This window comes from Centroberyx gerrardi, chromosome 20 (genome assembly GCF_048128805.1).
Source record: "Centroberyx gerrardi isolate f3 chromosome 20, fCenGer3.hap1.cur.20231027, whole genome shotgun sequence".
NCBI classification, from domain to species: domain Eukaryota; kingdom Metazoa; phylum Chordata; class Actinopteri; order Beryciformes; family Berycidae; genus Centroberyx; species Centroberyx gerrardi.
This window is the reverse complement of record NC_136016.1, coordinates 19,923,998-19,945,919: the sequence shown is the minus strand read 5'-3', so window position 1 is coordinate 19,945,919 and position 21,922 is coordinate 19,923,998. Positions and strand designations below refer to the sequence as shown.

General features: G+C 40.2%; 2 protein-coding genes across 2 annotated transcripts; both read right to left on the bottom strand.

Annotated features, from left to right (window-relative positions):
* Window positions 1-115: 115 nt before the first annotated feature.
* Window positions 116-5,903, bottom strand: mlst8 (MTOR associated protein, LST8 homolog (S. cerevisiae)). The gene is made up of 9 exons (XM_071911851.2): window positions 5,862-5,903; window positions 5,379-5,520; window positions 5,052-5,103; window positions 4,750-4,912; window positions 4,554-4,629; window positions 4,084-4,236; window positions 2,728-2,852; window positions 2,061-2,224; window positions 116-1,716 (listed from the first exon to the last, which is right to left on the bottom strand). The coding sequence occupies exons 2-9, from the start codon at window positions 5,505-5,507 to the stop codon at window positions 1,598-1,600; spliced, it is 981 nt and encodes a 326-aa protein (XP_071767952.1). The 5' UTR covers window positions 5,508-5,520; window positions 5,862-5,903; the 3' UTR covers window positions 116-1,597.
* Window positions 5,904-6,121: 218 nt separating this feature from the next.
* Window positions 6,122-14,399, bottom strand: meiob (meiosis specific with OB-fold). The gene is made up of 13 exons (XM_071911856.2): window positions 14,343-14,399; window positions 14,018-14,075; window positions 13,624-13,755; window positions 13,130-13,202; window positions 12,732-12,927; window positions 10,813-10,913; window positions 10,522-10,574; window positions 10,234-10,329; window positions 9,801-9,893; window positions 8,687-8,831; window positions 7,761-7,947; window positions 6,554-6,640; window positions 6,122-6,468 (listed from the first exon to the last, which is right to left on the bottom strand). Exons 1-13 carry the CDS (start codon window positions 14,397-14,399, stop codon window positions 6,364-6,366), a joined length of 1,383 nt encoding a protein of 460 aa, XP_071767957.2. The 3' UTR covers window positions 6,122-6,363.
* Window positions 14,400-21,922: the final 7,523 nt, after the last annotated feature.

Sequence of the window (21,922 nt, the reverse complement as noted above, 5' to 3'; positions counted from 1 at the left end):
AAAAAGCCTTGTTGGGTATTTTGGGCTGTTTTGTTTTCAGTAGATTGAAAGAGGGAAGGTACTGCCAAGACTCAAGGCCAGAGAGGATTTGTATAAATTTCACTACAGTGTTGCGCACAAGAAGTCTTTACTAGGAAGTTATTTTCTGTACAGTCCTCTATCGACAATGTGAGCATTCAAAGAGTTCATCTTAAACCTTTTAACTTTGATTAGGAATAGAAATTGAATCATACATATATCACACATAAGAGATAATCAATTACATGGCACATACAAGCTGATGTGAATAATATGGTCCTTTTGATAAATATGATATATTATGGCACCATGACTACTGATGGGAAAATTAAAAATGACGTTGCCATAAAAAGATTTAAAAAGCATCTCCCCTTGTGTGCAGAGTGACTAAGTTAAAAACCAAACTAGTGAATGAATGCAAACTGAAACTGTGACACAGACAGATTAATCATATGTGGAGCAGCTTATAAAAGAGAGTGATGGGATTATTACAGGTCGACTGCATTGTTGTTAAAGGAAAAATCCACCCAAAGATACTCAAACATTGTTATGTGTGTCTCATCAATCTGTGATTCCAGAGGTTATTTTGTGATGAAGTGTTGTCATTTTTTTGGTGAACCCACTTTCCCTCAACCTGCCTCGTCTACTTCTAACTCAGTTAGTGATTTCCCACATTTCCAGAATGCATTTCGACAAACCCCAGGGAACGGGTCTGAACTTGTTGCTTTCAGTACATTTAGGTGGCGAGCAATGGCAGAAAGAGAGCGAGTTTTTCCAGCTGAGAAAAAGTGGGAGTCGCACCATTTACTCAAAACACAATACAGGTTGCATTGCATTCTGGTCTATTTACTGGTCTCTACTGTGGGTGGAGAAATTGGTCTCTCTCCTCTTCTACGATGGATTTCTTCCTGTATGATTGTTGAATGTCTCTTGGTGCAAAATGGCGGCTCTAGAAAGAAGCCCTCGCTCTTTGATTCTGAGGGACTGACACCAAAACCTGACGTTCACCGCTGATGTTTTAGATCGCTGAAACATTTTCTGCTGTCAAACTCCATTGTAGCTGCTGGGAATATCTAACATGATATAATGTCATCTATGTTTGTCCAGTTATCCACAGGATTAATAAAAACAACAAAATCTACCCAGAAATGCAAGGTACATCACCAATAGCTGTTTTATAACAGTGTTAAAGTGTTTAAGGGTGGATTTCTCTTTTAAGAATACCCATCTTAGCCATGCTGCTGTTCAGAGTATTTAACTCAGAGGAGACAAGACCACAAGAGTTTGATTCCTGGAACAAACAACTGAGCTTCACTGTAATGTGTCTCAACACAGGGAGGCTAAGCCGAAGCAGACACAAGCCTCCACTTTCTGAAGATGATAATCACCCACATAAAACGGGAACGGGAACGGGAATTGTCCACATGGACAATTCCCGTTGACGCCAATAGACGCGCCCCTTCTGGGAATTCATTTTCTTTTGTGCTAACCAGCCATTCTCCTCCAAAGAGTCCTTTGTTTTTTTCCATCCATATTCCACTGCTGCTGCTGCTCTTCTTCTTCTCTTTGCTCCTCTTCCTCAGCCGAGCACACTGTCGTTGAAGGCCAGACAGACCACGGCCTTCTGGTGGCCGCTGTACTCCCTCTTGATCTCCCCCGTCTCCACACACCACAGACGGGCCAGGTTGTCAGAGGAGGCTGGGAGACAGAAACAACCACAGTCATGTATTACAATTAAAGTTAAATTTCATCATGCATAAGTTATCACACCTGCTATTGTCTAAAAGTCACTTAATCTGCAACTGAATGAATTAATCTTTTTTTTTGTCACAGGGCTCCTATTAATTTTTTATTTTAAAATGACATACTTTTTAGTTGGTGTTTAAAATGATGGATCCTGACAGTAGCTTGATAATGAAGGCCATCACACTCAAGATTAATCTCCACAGCAAATATCATAACATGAAATGACAGTGGGTCTGTAACTATAGGAAATGTGTGGTCATATGTGTCATATGAAGGTGTATTGACAATGTACTGACCGGTGACGATGTACTGGGAGTCGCCAGAGAAAGCACAGTCCCACATCCAGCCTCTAGAGGTCTCTCCTGGGTTGTTGCTCTTGATGCTCAGCTCGGTCATCAGCGAGAAGTTGGACGTCCGCCAGATCTTACAGGTCTGGTCTGCTGAGCAGGTGGCCAACAGGCTGGAGATGAAGAAACAAACACACATACACATCATCATCATCATGACAGGAAACTAACCTTTTTGTTTTTCAGCAACAGTGGCTAGTAAATCCCCAAATTCAGCCGCCAACTAGACTTTTAAAATAGAATACCATTTCGCCAAAGTAGCTGATTGAATAGACAAACCTACCAGCCACTCAAAATGTATCTGCATTTGTCGGGTGACTGGTGTTAAGTTTCCAACCCTGATCATCATCAAATTATCTTATCCGTAATATTAATTGGAATTTTCACCACATTACATATGTTGCCAAACCTGGCATGCTAAATGTTGGATAATCTCACCATTGCTGAGATAAATGAACGTTCACAAGACAATCTAATAAATTCGCAAGTTGCTCTGGAATCGATTGTTTGTGCTCAATGGTTTCTCTTGATATGTATCACCGATTATCATCATTTGCTATTAGAAAGTTCACAGTCAGACAATGAATTATGGTATGGAGAGGAGGAATACACTCACGTGGAATCGGGGCTGAACTTGCAGCGTAGGGAGTAGCGTTTGTGTGCAGGGATCTTGGTTTTGGGAATGAGTTGTGTCACCTCATCTCCGATGCCTCCAGCTAGGTTCCACACATAACAGTTACCCTGCGAAAAGACAAGACCACAACGATTCAGTCAGGTAATATTCATTACATTTAAACAAAGTTATCACTACTGAGATTCAATGGCAGACTCCAATTCATGCATCAGGTTTACACAACACATGCAAAGAAATACTACAAGTAGTAAATCTGATTGTCCTTCTTTTCCTTGCGTCATGACTGCAGTTTGCTGATCACTGATATGCATAAGAAATGAATGCAGCATTTGTTGTTTGTTCCTAAACTGCGGCCTGAAGTCACATTGGTGGCATTTTGCGAGTGCCAAGAGCCTGTAGGCAGCTGTAATGTAACACGAGCGCCAAGGCTGTCATAAGCTCCACCAATCAGAAGTAATGCATTAACATGAGAGTTAATATTGACTCAGCTGGCTTGATGAAATGACCTAAGGTGCCACTTGTTCTATTGATTCTGAACCATTAGATTAAGACAATGAAACATAAAACCTCTAACAGGACCAAATATATTTATATTACAGATATAGCAATTTTAACTGAAGTGACTCTTTCATTTGAACTTTTACTGGCATTAGCTTTGCATTAGTGTGTGGGGTCTGGCCACTACTGGCACATTTCCTTCATCAAGAATTTCCTGAGGATGCAGTCACACCTACAGCTCAGTTTCTGAGTTGAATTTGTTCCATTTTTGCATTTGGTTCATTTAGGGTCACAGTGCCAAATCGAACACAAACTCACCTTGTCAAAAAAAGTTTGACAAGGTGAGAGTTTTAGAAACCTGTCATCCTGCCAGGTTAGAGATTTTCAAAAACAAATCCAATTCCAGTTCCTGTAACTTTAGCTAATCATGATGGACTTGTCTGCGCACTTTGCTGTAATTTACCTTCTCTGGTGTTCATACCAGTTAAGAACACATGAAGAAAGAGCTGAATATGAGTCAGTCCAGACTGCAGTTTGCCCTCAGTCACGCTAATCTCTCCAAGCCTGAGGCACTGCTGGCTATCAGATGTCAGCATCTGTCTCCTTATATTCCCATAACACCTTGTGTTTTGGGGTTGTTTCCTGTAGTTGGATTACATTCTCAGTCCTAACAAGCTGCACCGCAGTTCACTTGGAAGAAGACTGAGACTGACATTTTCAGGTGTCTCAGTGTGGTTATTTGGTGCGATCACAGTTTGAATGGCATTGTTCTCACCTGCCCAAACAAAGTGAACTAAATCTGCTCTAAGACACACCCCTTCCTGGCCTCTGGTTACTGACCGAGCTGTTGACCGCCGCCATGTAACTTGCATCTGGGTCAATGTGGACTGAGTTGATGGAGACCTCTGGCTCAGGAATCAGCTGTTCATTGTGGTCAGTCTTCAGATCCCAGATATGAATCACTCCACTCTGGTCTCCGACAATCAGCTCTGCCTGGAAAAGATAAAACGTTAACAGTTTATTTACATTTTTAGGCACCAAACTGACTTACAAGGACTGTGACATTAGAGCTGAAAACAGAGAAATGGTAGGAAATAATAGAAATAAGAGCTGATGAGAGAGGTAGAAAGGGTTTTCTTTAAGACAAGACCATATTAGAGTGAGCAGAGGAGGAAGACATGGAAGGGGGCGGGATGAGATTAAGGGGGGTGGGAGAGGCGAAGTAACATGATTTTAAAACTTAGCAACACTGTTTTTTTTCCATTTACCTAATGCTGCAAGACATAGTGTGAATTGGCTTAATGTCTCACCTGGTTGGGATGCAGGCACACGCAGTTGATTGGAGCGTTTACCTGGAAGATCCTCTGACACTGCAGATTTCTTGACCTAGAAGGAGTAGAAGCAGTCAAAGATTGGTTTGTTGAACGCATCAGAGTGAATGTGTGACAAAACACGCACAGAGAGAAAAGATGGACAGACAGTCATGTAGAGGCTGCTATGCTGTACCTCAGGTCCCAGATGCGAGCCATGCAGTCCTCTCCTCCTGTGTACATCCAGCGTCCGTCTTCATGGAAGCCCACAGATGTGATGTTCTTGCTGACGCCATCGTAATTGATCACCGGGTTGGGGTTGTTGGAGTTCAGGTCGTACATGCGAATGTGCTGGTAGCCTGCAATGCAGAGAGAAGACTTACAGTGATGACGTATAACAGCTTTGATCAATTTCACAACCACAACTGTGTCACTAGCATGATACTGATGTTATTGATGAGGAGCAGGAGAAGGAGGAAGAAACAATTGTGAGCCAACCTGCAGCAGCAATCATACTCCTGTCAGGCGTGACTTCAAGTGAATTTACTTGCTGAGGGCAAATGTTAAGAAAGTGAATGATTTAGTTTATGTAGGCTAAGTGCTAATTTCAAAAGATCAATAACAAGTTATATCCCATTAACATCTAAACACTTTTAGCATGTGCAAAACCAGTGACATAACTCCTTTGAATTATGCCACTGGGTTTGCACCTATCACAAGTCTTAGTGCTGACTTTGAACATTGCAATGGTTTTTGTACCCATTATTAAGGTTTTTGTAAATCTGGGCCTTAGTGTACAGTGTGTGTTAAACACAGTAAGGATACGGAGTCCTGGTGCTGGACCGTCCTGGTGCAGATCCCGCTGTGGGCCTGCCAGAAGCGGACAGTATGATCGTATCCAGCCGTAGCCAGAATGACCGGGTCGCTGCCCACCGTCCCCTGGTTCACATTCATGCTTGACTGATTGCTGTCACCGGACAGATGGAGACACATATGTCACTGCATGCAATATGTAAGATATGAAATTGAATAAAGTCAGCTGCTGTAGTTTTCTGACGGACATTATTTATTATTAAATAGTTATTAAATAGCGTACTGTGGGAATAAAAGTGGTCAACTTGTGTCAGCTAATGTAGACGTAGCTAGTTAGCTTGCTAGCTATTATGGAGGACTGTCACAAGTAACGCTTCTACCTTACAAGCTAATGTGACAAAACACATCATAACTTTAACAATATTGCACTGTATGCTATAACTTACGAGAATATCGAAGAACACAGCAAACCTGACGAAAAACGGTTTAGATTACCTTTGGATGTTGATGACAAACCAGTAGTGTCCGTCCCTGTAATGTGTCCGTTTGCAACAAAGCAATGCGATTTCAAAAGTTCCGTTTTGGTAAACAGTGCGCTGCCGCCACCTACTGTCTTGTTTTATTATAGCAGGATCTGGACAGTCACTTAGTCCACTGTTATCTACTAATAAATAAACAATTAAACTGTTTATAAATTGCTATATATTAAAGTTTATTTAATAAGTTAACAGTACACATTTTTTGAATAAATAGAGGTAAATAAATAATGCAGAAAATGTAGAAACATCTATCCACAAATATGCTCAAATCATGACTAATCTATTCCTCTGGGCACAAGTGCATCTCAATCATAACGTTTCAAAAACAGCTTTTCAGTCGCTCTCAGCAGTCAGGCTTGTATTCTTCCCCATCACAGCAGTTGAAGAGGGCAACTGTAACCACAACATATCTGCTTGCCTGTTCGGTCTCTGCTCTACTTCTTTCTACTTTCTTCTGATCACAGCAGGGCGGACATGTGTTGTTTCACTTCCCCTGGGTCGGCCAATGAGCAAGCCACAACCGCCCCCTTGATCCCAGTCCTCATCTTGGTAGAAGGGTGGATCTAGAAAATATTATGATCATTTTGTATTATTTTTAACATTTTTTTTTTTTCTAGCTAAACTGTACAGTAGAGAATAGAAACCCACCTTCACATATATTTTGCATCTCTCCAAAAGAAATTTCCACTTCATTGCAGTCCGCCCCTCCTCGGTCAAACTGGTAAACTCCTCTATCTACAACGGATGAAATGGAAATGCTGTTTAACAAACCTTTCCATATCCACACACACACACACACACACCAGATTATCTCACTGACACACAAGGTTCCTACATTTATCATTTTAAAATTCCATACTTTTTCCAAGACTATGTTGTTTTTAACTGGATTTGAAGATATTGTACAGCATTCAATATGATGTATGCTGACAGTGGCTGAGCAATATTCCTGGACTTATCACTTTATACCTGAGGGTTATTCTATGTACATATATTCACATGTATATCAGGACTGAACATCAAATAATTCTTTCTTTATAATTTCCCAGATTTCTCTGTTATTCCCAAACTCATTGAGACCTGGATATTATCAAATTCACTTATTCATGTCAACCATTTCCCAGACTTTCCAAACCTGCACAGATCTGAACTTGGCACGCCAGACACTCCTACATTTTTACATAATGTTAAAGGTAAATAGTCAATACAGTTGTGGGAGAAGAATTAAGTATTACTGGTATAGTGAGAAAGCAGACATGTGGCCTCTTAGCTGGGCTTTTGAGAGATCATGCCCTATGCATCCTGTGATCACAAGTCAGGATCTATACCGCTCTCTGTCTATATATATATATACTGTAAATATTTGCATAGACAACTGATGATTCAAAACCATAATCAGAATCCCTTTTGTCCACTTCTTACACCTGAACCCATAACACACAGTGATTTTATGTTGATTAGCTGTTTAAAAGATGTCTAAATGGTTATAGACATCTGGGCTAAAATTAGGCTACAGTGGGTTTAAAAGTGAAAGTTTAGTATAGACTTTTACATATTAGACTATGTCTTCTGGGGTAAATGACAAAAACTAAAGCATTATCTTGTACATATGGACTTCTCTGGTGCATATTTTTTTATATTTACAGGTGTTGCATTGTTTAAATATGTAATAATGTAATTACTGTTTGGTCTAAAACTTGGCTGTACATACCCAAAAAGATCCTGGGCTGTATGAGAGCTAAAGTATAGATGCAACGTTGAAATGATGTCTAGTGCTCAGTGGGTTGGTGCTTTTTAAGAGTTACTATATACTTATATCTAAAGAGTTGTCTGTGTGTGCTGCAGGTGTACTGACAGTGCAGCCGAGCGTCTTCTCAGCGACGGGGCTTCGGAGGGAGCAGGCCTGCAGGGTGCCGGTGTGATCTGTGAAGTCCACCAGCAGGTCGAAGCCCGTGCTCGCTGACACGCCCTGTTCCCTGCCCGGACACAGCGAGTTGGTGCAGCTCTGCAGGTCCTCAGTCACCTGGTACTTACACCTGGAGCTGGGAGAGCAGAGGAAATAGACTGATCGAAGGATTGTTTAGTAGCTGGAGGTTATGACGAGTGATCGAGAGGAGAGATTCTACTTTACCCACAGTGTTTCACCACTATTTACCTCCCCACCTCAGTTGACTTGCATTTCCTGTGCCAACACCTCTCATTCTCCTCCTAAATCACATCAATTTCACATTGTGATTCTCCTCCCTAGTTATATAAAATGAAATCCAGTGTTTGAGTGTTTGAGGTTGTTTTAAGCACAGCCTTGAATCACGATCGAGAGATTAGAAAGTTTTGATATAAATGATTTTATTTAACCCCTTGCACCCTGATTTCCCTTTAAATTTCCCCTTAAGTAGCTTCACAGTTAGATTTTTTTTCCCTACTGTATGACAATGTCACATACAAATACATATTCTGAATTTGCTTGTTCCAATGCGTCACTGAAGTTACAGCACGCTCATACTGAGAAATATTCAAACCAAGATGCCATTTTTTTATGACTGTGCCATTACATTAAATGGAAAAAATCTAGATGTCTTATGCATCATTTTATACGCATTTCCCTGTAATTCAGCCTGACATATTTGGTCAAATCTTTGGAAACCTTTGGATCTCGACTAGAATTGAAAATAAAGTTCTGTGGGTTTGAACAAAGCTTTGGCTTGTAACATGCATTTGTAATGGGTGTAAGAGGTTAATATAGTAACTATTTGATAATGCATCCACTCTCGATGAACTTACCAGCGGGTCCTGATGACTTTTGAGAGAGAAGCGTCGAGGTCCAGCTTGGAGATGAAGCTGTAAGTGATGCCAAAGAAAGCCTCAGGACTGTCCTGGGCCTTCTGCTTCAGCTGGCTCACTGTGTAAACATCACTGATGGAATCCACTGGACAAAAACAACACCGCATGTTGACGTCTGCAGCTTTGTATTTATCAAACACTGAGTCAAGACGAGGCAGGCTATGAGACGGGCTGCACTTGTCATTTCAGTGTTTTCGTCATCTGATAATAATTTTTCACTTCGGGAAACATTAAGTGATAGGACTGGATGCACAAAAATCAGATTTTACTCATTCTGTTTTTGCTCATTGCCCACAGATCTTCAAACCAGACATGGAAGTGATCATGCTTGTATTGTGATCCAAATTCTACATTTACATTTTACATTTTGGGCATTCAGCTGACACTTACTATTGCAACAGCGGAATAACTTCCATTCCTAGATCATTAGCATTACAAGAAACAAATGGTAAGGAGTGCAAATCAGAGCCTTAGTGCACTGACTATATTCTTGTGACCCAGGAATGATTGTGTGTGAAAGAAATGCTAGGAAAAGAAATAAGAAAAATAAGATGTTAGGATGAGACATACAAAGGATTTTTTTTAACTTCAAGATAAGAGCTTACAGTATTAGAATGAGTAGAAGAGGAAAAAAATCTACATACTACGGATGCAAGCAAACCACAATGTGAATATGAGTAACATAAAGAGATGGAGGGGCAGGGGGGAAAAAGTAATGCGGACACATACTTAAATTAATAGAACAATGGGAGATGCAGAACAGACATTTTCGGGCCGTGCGTTGGCACACAGTGATCTGACCTCATATCATCTGATCTTCATTATCAGATCTCCAAAATCACATTGAAATGACAAAATGGCAAAAGTGTAAGTGTTGCCACAGTGAATTAATTCAATGCTTAACAAAAGAGCTTCAATGATGATCGATGGAGGACACTTTAAAGACTCAAATCAATCAACTAATTGGTTGAAATGATGAAAATTTCAAAGACGCTTTTTTCTGCTTTGATTTTGCAAGGGATAAAGATATGATGTAGTCTTCGCTGTTTCCTACCAGGCACATTTTCAGGCTTCTCATCTTCATCCAGAGCCCCGGACTCAGAAACCTGCTTGGCATAGCTGAACAGCAGGCTGGCCTCCTTGGTGTCTGAGATCACATTATAATTGACTTTGACAGCAACAAGGAATACGTCTCATTGAATATACTGTATGCTAATTCCAGGGCAAGAAAACTGATATTTTTTCTTCTGTTGTACACCATGACTAGTGTGGGCTGTGGTTGGCCAGAATTTGTTCTAAAAATCAGATTTTTTGAATGGAAATAAAGGACCTACAAACAAAGGCTAGTAAACTTCCAAAGTGACAGGTAGAGTAGACTAACTTAACTGGAATCATTTTCCACCTTTCCAGCTTATCCTTGTTTAATACCACAAGGGAGAGCTACATCAGATCCTATACATTTGTAAATGTCGCTGTGATTTCCTTACCAGGGTTGACAGTGATAATGGTTTTGGAGTTAACCGTTGCTGCCATACAGTTGCGAAAGCTGTCAAAACCAATCTTTGCATCCGCGATGAAGAGCACTTTGAGTGAAGAATAAAAGGCAAAACGACGGTAAGATTTCTCAAATATAAACACAAAGTTAATCTCGAATTTCCACTTGCATATTTCTCTTGAAAAAGAGTTTGCTATCTTAATGGGACATGACAGAAAGGAATAAAGGTTAAGTAAAGATTCAGTTTGCGGCTGAGAAGGAGCAGCCACTGTTAACCTACCCGTCTCCTTTGGTATCAGGGTTTGTACGAGCTGAATGGCTTCTCTGTCCCAGCTGTGTGTGATGGAGAGGTCAGGGAGTTACTCCAGGGAGAACATGGTGAAAATCAAACACACATGCAGTACAGAGGTTCAGGGGGTCAACCTAAAGCTGGATGTCACCAAACTAAATTTGTGGTAACCTAAAGTTACAGGGCAGCGATCCAAGGGGCCAAAAGATGGAATATGGCACAAAGGCAAAAAAATAATGATGCTTTATTCATTTTCCAAATTAATAAATGCCCATGACTCACCAGACTAAGGAGAAGGAAGTGACAGAGTCATCAAAGAGCTTCACTTCCAGCCTCTGCCCTTTGCGTCCGTCTGAAGTGGTGAACTGCTTCGGCTCGGCAATCTGAAAAAAACGTAAACACAATTATCTGAAGTTCCTATCACAATATCTTTCCTTTTCCTGTAAAAAAAACTGTAGTGACATTAAGTGCAGGATCCGGCCTCATTCTGAACTCTGAGGCGTTTCTTTAGGGCCTTATAGCAAGACTTTGCATTAATGTGTTACAGGCAAACAAAGACCAATAACCATAAAACCACATAATCCTTTTTTATGATGTTACTGCCTTTTATTATGTTGCTTTTATGCTGTTTTTGCCTTTTATTGTTCCATCTTATTGTTGTTATTTTACTTTTTCTCTTTTAGTAGATACTGTTGTTTGGACTTTCTTTTATTTTGATTGTAAAGCACTTTGTAACTGTTTCAAAAAGTGCTATATAAATAAAGATTATTATCATTATTATTATTAGTATAACCACACTAAACAATACGGATACAAAATACTCTTTTAGGTGATTTCATTTGATTTGTGAAGTAATAATGTGTTAATATGAAGTAAACTAACCTTTACATGTTTTTTTTTTTTTTTTTTTTACTTTTTCTTAGACAAGGAAGATTTGTTAAGCATGCATGCTCAACAACGCCCTGCTTCATGCTTATCAGGGTTCCCACCATGAAGCCCTGATGGAAGATTCCTTGACTTTTCCACGACTTTTATAACATAAAAGCGCTTCCATGACCTAAAAACTTTATTCCTCCCCGGTTTGTTAATTTTGTTTTTCAGCTCAGAAAAGTTGATCAGTCTGGTTTCCACTACAGTTGGGCTTGATGTGGAGGAAAAAACACTGAAAACCACCAACTAATGCAATCAGTGTGTGAAACAAGTTGGAAAATACATTCTGGTATATTCCTGTAAAGCGATCCATTTGAAAAATTCCCTGAAATTCCCTGACTTCCCCAGAGAATTTATCAAACGCCCCGATTTTCCCTGTCTCACATACACCTCTCAAAAATGATAATCCAGTGGGAACCTTGACTGGCTGATTCAGCAACAAAAACTTATCTTGGAAGTGTCCATTACTACCACAATCCTCTACTGTTGGCCAACTGACCCACCCATGTTTCAAACCAATGATCGTTGAGTCACAAGCTCTTAAAGGAAAAATCCACCCTAAAACACTTTAACTTTTGAGACAAACATTTTGTTGTTTGGTGGTGTATTTTACTGGCCAAACGTCGACAATCTGAAATCATTTCCAAACATTTCCAGCAGCTACAATGGAGTTTGACAGCAGAAAATGTTTCAGGATCTACAACATCAGCGGTAAACGTCAGGTTTTGGTGTCAGTCCCTCAGAATCAAAGAGCGAGGGCTTCTTTCTAGAGCCGCCATTTTGCACCAAGAGACGTTCAACAGTCATACAGGGAGAAATCCATCGTAGAAGAGGAGAGAGACCAATTTCTCCACCCACAGGAGCAGGAGAGAGACCAGAATGCAATGCAGCCACAGCTTGCATCTTTGCGGATCTGTCGTCTGTAATGTGTGAAATACAACATATGGGGCATTGTTCTCTGTCCACTTTCACTTTTTCTTAACATGAAAAATGTACTGAGCTATCACTATTGCTATCGCTCTCTCCACCAAGACGTATACAGGGTTGTCGAAAGTCATTCTGGGAAATGTAGGAAATCACTAACTGAAGCAGAAGTAGACGAGGCAGGTTGAGGGAAAGTGGGTTCACCAAAAAAGTGAATTACAACACTACATCGCAAAATAACTCCTGGAATGCACTGAACATCCCAGATTGATGCTATCTAACAGTGTAACAGTTGAATTTTTCCTTTAATACTGAAATAATCTGATACAACCCAGATCTCGCCCTACCGATCTGACTGCAGCCAGTATGTTTATCACGTTGCCGTCCAGGCTCTGCCCGTTGGCCACGATGTCTCCCAGAGAGTAGAAATCCCTGGAGTCCTTCACTGGCAGGTGGATCAGAGGCAGCAGCCGGTTGATGGTATCCATGTCAGCACACAGTCGCACCTGGGAATGAGCCTCCGTCACCAGCAGCCTGTAGAAGCTGAGATAGCAGAGAGGATACGGGCCTTTTTGAACCAGTCAGCCCTTTACACTGTCATCTTTGGCATTACACCGCATTACATCACCAAATACATAGCATTACCTCAGTTCCCTCTAGCTGTCTACAAGCAATGCAGGGTGAACGCAACGATTCACACAGGAAAGTAGAAGACGACAACACCTGCATTAGAAGTGTTTATTACCTTGGTGTTGCAGGGCAGAATCTGTCCTCTTTCTCTGGGTCTTTAGTGACAACTAAAGGATTGTCAATGGTGACTGAAAAAGACAGTAAGTGAAGATGTTGTGTATATACATTACAAGTCAAAAAATACATCACCAAATGCCAGTTTAACAAAACAAGACATTGATTTAAACCAGTGCTATCAAAACAGAGAGCAGGGTTCCCTCACTCACTTGGATATCAAATTTAAGGGATTTTCAATGACTTTTAAGGTCTTGTTGTTGAAATTCAATGACTTAAAATTTGTATATTTTGGGGTAAGACATGACAAAATCAAAATTAGACACCACAGAGGCCTAATTTTTTACTCAAAATCTTGCCAATTCAAGAAATCCTGTGCTGCTGTTTCAACACAAATATCCATGAGTGGACTGAGGCATGTTGATGAATTAAGACCTTCTTTTATTTTTCTCAAATCCATAAACTTTAAAGGATATTCACGAGAGACTTCCTCACCATAGTCTCCGATGCTGAAGCTGCCGGAGAGCCCGTTGATGTACCCATCGTTTCCCCAGGCTGTCACGTTGATGAAGTAGTCTGGCGAGTCCTTGATGGTGAAGCCAAAAGTGAATCTGTCAAAACCAATATCTGAAATCCAGATGTATGGGTTTAGTTTGTGTCTGGGTCAGGAATGTGTCTTTTTACTTTGTTTTCTAGGTCTGTTGAAGATAACTATGCCAAAGAAGAAGAGAGACAGAAACTTGGATGGAGGGTTGCAGTTCAGCTCCTCGCCAGCAGAGGACGGTAGCGTTACAAGACACAGTGCTGCAATGCTGGGTTCAAGAATTTGCCTTTGAAAAAATGCAAGTTTATTAAGTGCAGTAATATGAAAGATGTCATTGAAACTAACTTTTTCTGTCAGGGAAGCTCCTGACATCAGTTTTTCCAATGATGACACCAGCCACCGTCTGAAAAAACAAAACAAGAGCAATGGTAATGTATTGACTCATCTGGATTCAATGTTAAACAGCAACCACTTACATAAGGGGTAACGTTAACAGTTAACAATTAACAAGCAATGCCGAACCATAAGCCTAAATTGCCAGAGTAGCATATAACTACATTTGAAAAAATATTCAAGGCTATCAGACTCTGTTGCTGTGTTTTAAGGCCTGTTGTGCGATGAAAATGATATGAAATCGCTGGTTTATGAAATGAAAATCATCTTAACTCACAGGATGTGAGAAGTTGGGGTGCAGCTCAGAGATGGCGACATAGCTCTGGGCAGCCATGTTGTTTACTCACAGTCTGACTATTATTCCAATTTAGTAAGGTTACAGACTCTGTGAGGTGGAGAAACAAATGTAACACAGACAGTTAACATTGGCTAGGATTATGAATTCACCTGGACAGCCGTTATTATCGAATAAAAAAATGTTGTGGTTGATTAATGATTTAACTAAGGCTAGCTAACGTTCAACTGTCCCCTATCATCACACCTCAACTGACCTCAGGTGAATCTTTCCTGTTATATTATGGGATTTTACCTGATTATCGACTCACAGATAGTTAAATATAGCTTAATTATATATTTAACACAAGCTAATGTTAGATACCATACTGTAATTTTCGCGGTTTTACCTGGGACTTTTTACTCGGGACTTTTTCCTTGCAGTTTATTCTTTGTTTTTCGCGGCAAAGCCGTTCCGCGAGACTGCCGCGGATGAGAAATGCTGCCTTCACGTGTTGTCGGAAACATCAGAACTAACGGTTGAGCGTACTTGAACGAGCCAACCAAGTGGTACTGTTTATCTATGTTTTCTATGCAAATATATGGGATTGTATGTTCTATTTTCACTCTTTGTTTAAAGTTTAGATGTTAATTTATCAGAGCAAAAATCTTTGGACATATTCATTAATTCAAATATCAATTAGGCTACATACCTACATACTTTCTCCCCTTCATTCTGCCATTCTGCCAGTTCTGTGTTGTTATTTCGAAAATAAAACAATTTAAAAACATGCTCATCCCAAATGCTGGACAGAATACAATGCGTAAAAGAAAGGTAGAGTCTGCACATTGCAAGTTGCTCCCAAGCTGCTACAGGTGCAATATCGTGGATATTTATTGTTGCTGCTGGTGCAGATCTTGGAGTAACTTGCAGAGTGCGGACTCTAAATAAAACAACAGCAATCAAAGAACTACGTTGTTACACGTTCGACTTTCTTATTATTTCCGACCAAAAGTAGCCTAATTGTATTATGAGTGGTATTCAAACTCGGAATTAGGAATTTACGAGAAGCACCTGAAAGCAGCAAAAGCGCGCGTGCGAGCAACGTATACCTACAGCCACCCAAGCTTTATCTTCAGCCGTCCAAGAAATAACTTTACAGATTAGATTTTATTGGGTTATATTTCTTTACCAGATGTCATTTATGAAAATGCGAAGCACTAATATGGAAAAATAAGAAAAGAAAACCATTGTTACTATATCCAGCCTTTATGAGTGTGTATATTCATGCATGGTATGAGTATATGTGTGTGTTTCTGCAGTCTGCCTCCACTTACTCTACCCAGTCATTTACAAGCAAGAGTCACCAAGTATGGAAGTGGTAGTGGCTATATAAATTCCTGTGTCTATGAGTTACACACCGAAAAGCCATTTAATATTTTCCCTTTTTTGTCTTCTTCCTGTTTTTATTATCTATCTATCTATCTATCTATCTATCTATCTATCTATATATCTATCTATATATTTTCAACTTTAAAACATACATTTTTTTATCCTCCATGAAAAAAATGTCTGAAATGTCTGTACAGTTTCTGTTCTGTTCAGAAACATCAATAAATATAATATTAAAAATATAAAAAAATATAATTTGTGTACATATTTCCAAATTCTAGTTTGTAGGCTATAATGTGACCCTAATTCTCATTTTTCCGCAATTTGAACAAGTGGACTAGACTAAACCTCCACTTCTTTGCATCCTCTGATTCCTCATTTAAAATAAAAATATTCACCAACTTCTTCCATATTTGTTCCCCAAAAGATTTTACTACCTGTAACTGAGATCGACTATGGCATGAACAGAACGCATCTATTTTAAAACAGACTGTAATAAAACCAGACCTGTGCCTATTAGTCACCCAATGTTTTTTTTAGACTTTACATGATGTTGCCTAGCATGAAATCTACAAATCAACACACATTCAATACAGTGAACATCTATACAGCTGAGCAAACATGGAGTGAAATGGGACTGAACAATGCAACTGATGGACTGGAGGCACACACACACACACACACACACACACACACACACACACACGCTAAAACTACACTTCAGACTTTGATACTGCCTTGATAATCCATCCTACTCATCATACACAGCAGGGATTTGCTCCCAGACAGCTACTGAGACAGATTTGACAGTTTCTCGCCTCACCAGCTGCTCAGAGGCGGTTTGATGGCACAAAGCTGTATAGCTGACACGTGACACTGTCATACACACCTGAGCAGGACTCAAAAGGTGTAACTGGAGCCCCTCATTCAGCTTTAGACAGTCTTGTTCCTGTTATACAGTGACTAATCCTGGTGGTTGGGTGTTTGGATCGGATCTCATCCCTGTGACTAATGTTGATTTTCACGCAATAATAATTCTGTTGATGTGATTCTACGCTCAATGTGTTTTAACTTACGATAAAAAACAGTAGGACGCTTTTTAAATGCACTTTACTCAGCAGACATGTGTGACTCAATAACAGGAACTCAGCATGGTGAGATTATTTCTCATCAGACTGCCTGATGTGTAATGTTTCATCAATATATCGATGGGGTTTGTATAATGTTGTATAATGTAAAACAGGAGTGATTAAATAGATTGAACATTTAGCTACGCAGAAGAATCGATTTGTTATTTGCAGCGGTGGCTATAGCTATTCAAATGGAAAAAATTTCAAATTCTAATTTCATTAGGTTTTTCAGACTACAGTTTGTGAGTCCATTAATCAAAGTGCAGTAAAGCAACATCTGATAAATCAAGTGAAACTTACTTTTGGTTCAATGATTTATTCATAATGCATTCATAGCCTCAGTTAATCAGTCATCAATCATAATTTGATCCAGTATTAATTTGTTTCTATCTACACGTTGTGTCTTTGAAGGGATTTGAATACCCATCTGAGTTTCTGTATGTTTGGCAGTCACAACAAAGCCTGGTTCGTCACTTCTGATGACATGACTTTGTTCAAAGTCAAGCAGGAAGTGTACGGCCTCGGGCGGCTAACAGAGTCAGTGAAGGAATGTGCTGTGATTGGGTGGCCTCTCCGCCTGGGGTCGGCTCCCCGGAGGGCCTGCAGGGTCTGACCGCTCCTCAGCTGATAATCAATCATTTGTGTGAGTGTGTGTGTGTGTGTGAGAGAGAGAGAGAGAGGGAGTGCTTGTGTGTGTTGTTTTGTGTACATGTGTGATGCATGCAAGTGTGTGCAAATGCACGGCTGATATGCGTCTGTGTTGTTGTGTGTGATGTTCTACAGAGCGGCCATGACACACTACCATGTTCACTGTGTGGTAGTGATACCAGGCGCAGTTTATCCAGAGTAAATTACATGTAATTGCGAAGTAAAATGAGGTAAAATATCTGCTATCGATTGTAATGATTGGTGATGTGACATTAGCACAACAGAGGGCTTTCAGGTGGCGTAACGCACCCTCTGGCGGCCATGTTGGAGGTCCACAGCTCTTTGGCTGCGAACGGCTGATTGTGTTTCTAAAGGTACGACTTCGCCCTCTCAACAGATTCAATAGACATGGTTAATTTCTGTGTTGTTTTTGACTGGGAACTGATCCTTTCACCACTGATTTATCCATCACTGTTGTGTTAACACATCTAATTAGCGCGCTAGCTAACTAGAAGAAGCCAAATAATAACAAAACCTCTATAAAACATGATAATAGAAGAGGGAGCAAAGACACCAATGACTGTTCAGAGAGCACAAAGCCAAGCCCAGTCCTTTACACAAGGACTGACAGGATGGGACAGCTACACATTTTCTTGTATAGTTTTGTGTGTGTGTGTGTGTGTGTGTGTGTGTGTGTGTGTGTGTGTTCTTTGTTAACAACAGAGCTGAGATTTAGAGCTGTATGGTGTCATCTAAAGGTTGCTAAATGATCATTTGCAATCAGGAAGTCTAAGAATTTATGTTTACTTTTAAAAATGTAATAAGAGGCAGCGATGTACAGTGTTGTAATTTGTCATTCAGGAAGCAGTATACAGTAGGTGCTCGGTTACTGGTAAAACACACACACACACACACACACACACACACAGAGAGAGAGAGAGAGAGAGAGAGAGAGAGAGAGAGAGACAATGGCCCTATTGTTAGCAATAAAACTCATTGGTTCATTGCTGCACCTCCTAGAAGACGTGATATTCTGTGAGGATCTAATGGAACCAATCAGAATCATTTTTTTTTTATTGAATCAGATCATTAAAACATATTGTCCTCTATGAGCAGTGAGCAATATCTTGGCATGGACCAAACTTCAACATTCAACTATAGCTTTTGCAGTTGTTGGCAGCAGCCCGGCGCAGTCTTTATTGACTTCCAGAAGTGGAAGGCGTCCAAACTAGAAGTATGTGTACACTGTAATTTCCCTGCCACCTGTGTGACGGACTCGCTAGCTGCCGCACCGCCGGGTCTGCTTGAAGCCATTGGATCCAGCTGGGGCTCTTTCGGTAGAACAATGCTCCCTGTCTCTCCGTCCCCCCCATGTCCAGCGAGATGGGGGTACGACTGCGGAGGAAACCTTAAATGATGTTAATAATGTGCTGTTGAAAAGCAGCGCGGATAAAGAAATCAGGGACCTTGCCATGCCATGATGTCAGCCTATCCCTCCCATCAATTATAGCCCAGTATTGAGGTAATTAGGAGGCATGTTGTGGTGGTATTGCCATGACTGCCGTTTCATGCATCTTTTACTGTTTTAGAGTTTGTTTTTCCTCTCTTTTCCAGGTATCTAAGACTAAAATTAGGCAGGAAACATTATATTACAGCTCAAATTAAAATAAAAAGCTAAAGGGAAAACTGAAAGTGGCATTTCTCCCTGAATTTCTAACTGGAACAAGACAAAAAAAAAAAAAAAGGTCAAATTCTTTTCAGTTGAAGACTTTTGACCATTGCCATACTGCGAGTGAATAAGGAGAATGAATGCTGTGGTGTTTGTGATGGAGGAAATTTGATGTCAGCGTCTACACAAAACAGGTACTACCACCTTCACACCCAGCCAGGCATGTTTTCTGTCTTCCTACTGTCTGGCTTGCTCTGCTATGGCCTCTCTCCAAATTTGCGGTGCACACAACCACACATACACAAGTCAGATCGTGTGGGGGATGGGTCGAAAAATTCATTAACTCTTTGCTGGACTATGTTCAGTTATAGAGGCTTTGCAGTTGCGTCACAAATCTCCCATAGCAACCACATCTGCTGCCATCATGGAGGTCCAAAGAGCTGGCTGTGCGCAAATAATGGCTAAATATGGAACAACCAGGAAAGAAAACGAGAGATACCTGAAAAAGATGGTGTAATGTGGGTGTAGGTCAGTTCAGTAATGAGTAGTCTGATGAGGTAGATTTGTTTCCAAATTTAGGCTACTGTGGCACAAGAAACTGTCTTGTCTTTTCAAGTTGTAGCTTGAAAAGCAGCAGCTCAGTGAACAAACAGTTCGTTTTTGGCATCGTTAGCTAGCTAACTATCCAGTATGCTAATTTAACAAAACAACTGATAGTGTTCACATGTGACTACTAGCTACTACTAAGGCTAGCTTCTACTAGATATCAGATGAGTGTAAGATGAAAATCAGATGAGTTAACAACAGGACTGATAGCTGATTAGCTAGCTAACAAGCTGATATTATCTAAACACAAAATCTATCAAATGAATCAGTGATGAAATGATCAGTTCCCAGTCAAAAACAGCACAGAAATTAACTATGACTATTGAATTCTGTTGAGACAAGTTAGGAAATGCCATCAGCCGTTCACAGCCACTGTTGCCCAAGAGCTGAGGTCCTCCAATATGGCCGCCACAGGGTGTGGTTATGTCACCTGAAAGCCTTCTGGGACATTTGGTTCGGCCTTAAGGCTTTATGATGCCAGCAATAAATAACCTTATACTGAACATAACAGATGGTTGTAGAAAAGAAGCTGCAGGACTTGGAAAGAAAGGAAAGTATTTTATTCAAATCGATACAGCTCATTCACATGGATAATAGGCTACTTTACATTTTTAACAGCCCAACAGCCCCCCTCAGCTCCCCATATTACATTACTTTCTGATCTGAATTTGGAAAATTCCATACAGTTTCAGCCCTACAATCAATGCTGAAATGTTAGCCTGTCTCTTATAATGACAGTGTGATATCCCAAGTTGTTTGGTATGAGATATTTTAGTATGGACAACAGTAGGGTATTGTTTTACTCATCCTGAATTTGATTCAGCGAGCGTGCGTGTGTGCATGGTGTGTGACTTGTGGCGAGGGTGTGCGTTTGTGCATGTGTGTGTGTGTGTTTTTAAATGTGTGTGTGTGTGTGTGTGTGTGCGTGCCCAGCTTTTAGTATCCACTCAGACAGCATTTGCATCGCTCAGTTCTAACTTTTTATCCACTCGTACAAAAACCCAGCGTGATATACAGCCACTGTCAGTTTAACGTTACCCAGAGAAATTTTCATCCATTCGTCATCTTTACTGTGGAAAGACCCAGAGCCGTATTTCAGCAACATCAAAGCCCGTCCTGCTGTCCCAGTCTATCAGACATGTCTTCACAACGTCGAATGTTTAGGTTGTTCCCCTCTGACAAGCCCTGACAGAAATATCTCGCTCTAAATTTGACCCCAAATTTCTTTTTTTCCCCTCCAAATTAAAAAGGAACCCTTTGAAGCTTTTTTCACCCCCCCTCCAAATAAGAGGGGAAACACATTTGTTCAATTATTGCTGAGTGATATATGAAACAGAAGCTTTCATTTCTCCGCTGCATGTGTTCCACCGAACAATGAATTCATTATATTCTGGAGCATCGCCTCGAAAGAAGGGAACGAAGCGGCACGCAGTTTCGCGCTATATAACAATAATGTCATTCATGAGCTGATTGTTAAATTATTTCAGGGATGCTTTGTTTATGTGCTGATTTTATATGGTATGTGTATGTGAATGCGGGATTGACTTTCAGTGCACGACAAAGTATCGACTGTGTGGCCTCAACATAAAACCATATAGACCTATGCTGCTTTTCTATTATTTATAAAGGCATGTAAAACGAGAAGAGTTTAATTATAAAATGAAATATGTACCATTTGTAAACACTTACTGGTGGTTTGAAAATAAAACTCATTATGGTGTATTATTGGACATTAACTTTCCTAAGACTTTTACTTCAAAGAATACCAGCTTTGATGACTCATCTGTAATTTTTTATAACAAACTGAAACTGAAACTGGGATAAACACTAATTTTTGCACTAATTTACTGGTGTTATGGTCAGAAGTGAGTCTGATTTGTTCATAGTAAAAATGCAACACAAAAACATGAATTACAGTTCTGTGTTTGTGTGCATCTCCCCTTTTTTATGTTTATTGTGTGGAGCATCTCTGGTTTTCTCTCCCTTGTCATTATCTTTATTTTTGAAATAGTGAATCAAGACTTCCAACATTTATTTTTTCAAAATGCAATATTTAGGAACAAACCCCTTGATTAGCTCACACGTTCGCTGATGTATTGTCACAGCAATGATCAATTCACTAAGAAGTTAAAAATACA

Bases quoted from the DNA above. Each gene is read 5' to 3' on its own strand.
- mlst8 (XM_071911851.2), bottom strand. From the start codon at position 5,507: ATGAATGTGAACCAGGGGACGGTGGGCAGCGACCCGGTCATTCTGGCT. The intron at 5,104-5,378 runs GTATCCTTACTG...ATTTGCCCTCAG, and splicing joins CGGTCCAGCACCAGGACTCC to CAAGTAAATTCACTTGAAGT. The intron at 2,853-4,083 runs GTCAGTAACCAG...GTCTTTTCGCAG, and splicing joins TGGCGGCGGTCAACAGCTCG to GGTAACTGTTATGTGTGGAA.
- meiob (XM_071911856.2), bottom strand. From the start codon at position 14,399: ATGGCTGCCCAGAGCTATGTCGCCATCTCTGAGCTGCACCCCAACTTC. The intron at 10,914-12,731 runs GTAGGGCGAGAT...CGTTTTTTTCAG, and splicing joins TACTGGCTGCAGTCAGATCG to ATTGCCGAGCCGAAGCAGTT. The intron at 9,894-10,233 runs GTAAGGAAATCA...ATGTGATCTCAG, and splicing joins CATTATCACTGTCAACCCTG to ACACCAAGGAGGCCAGCCTG.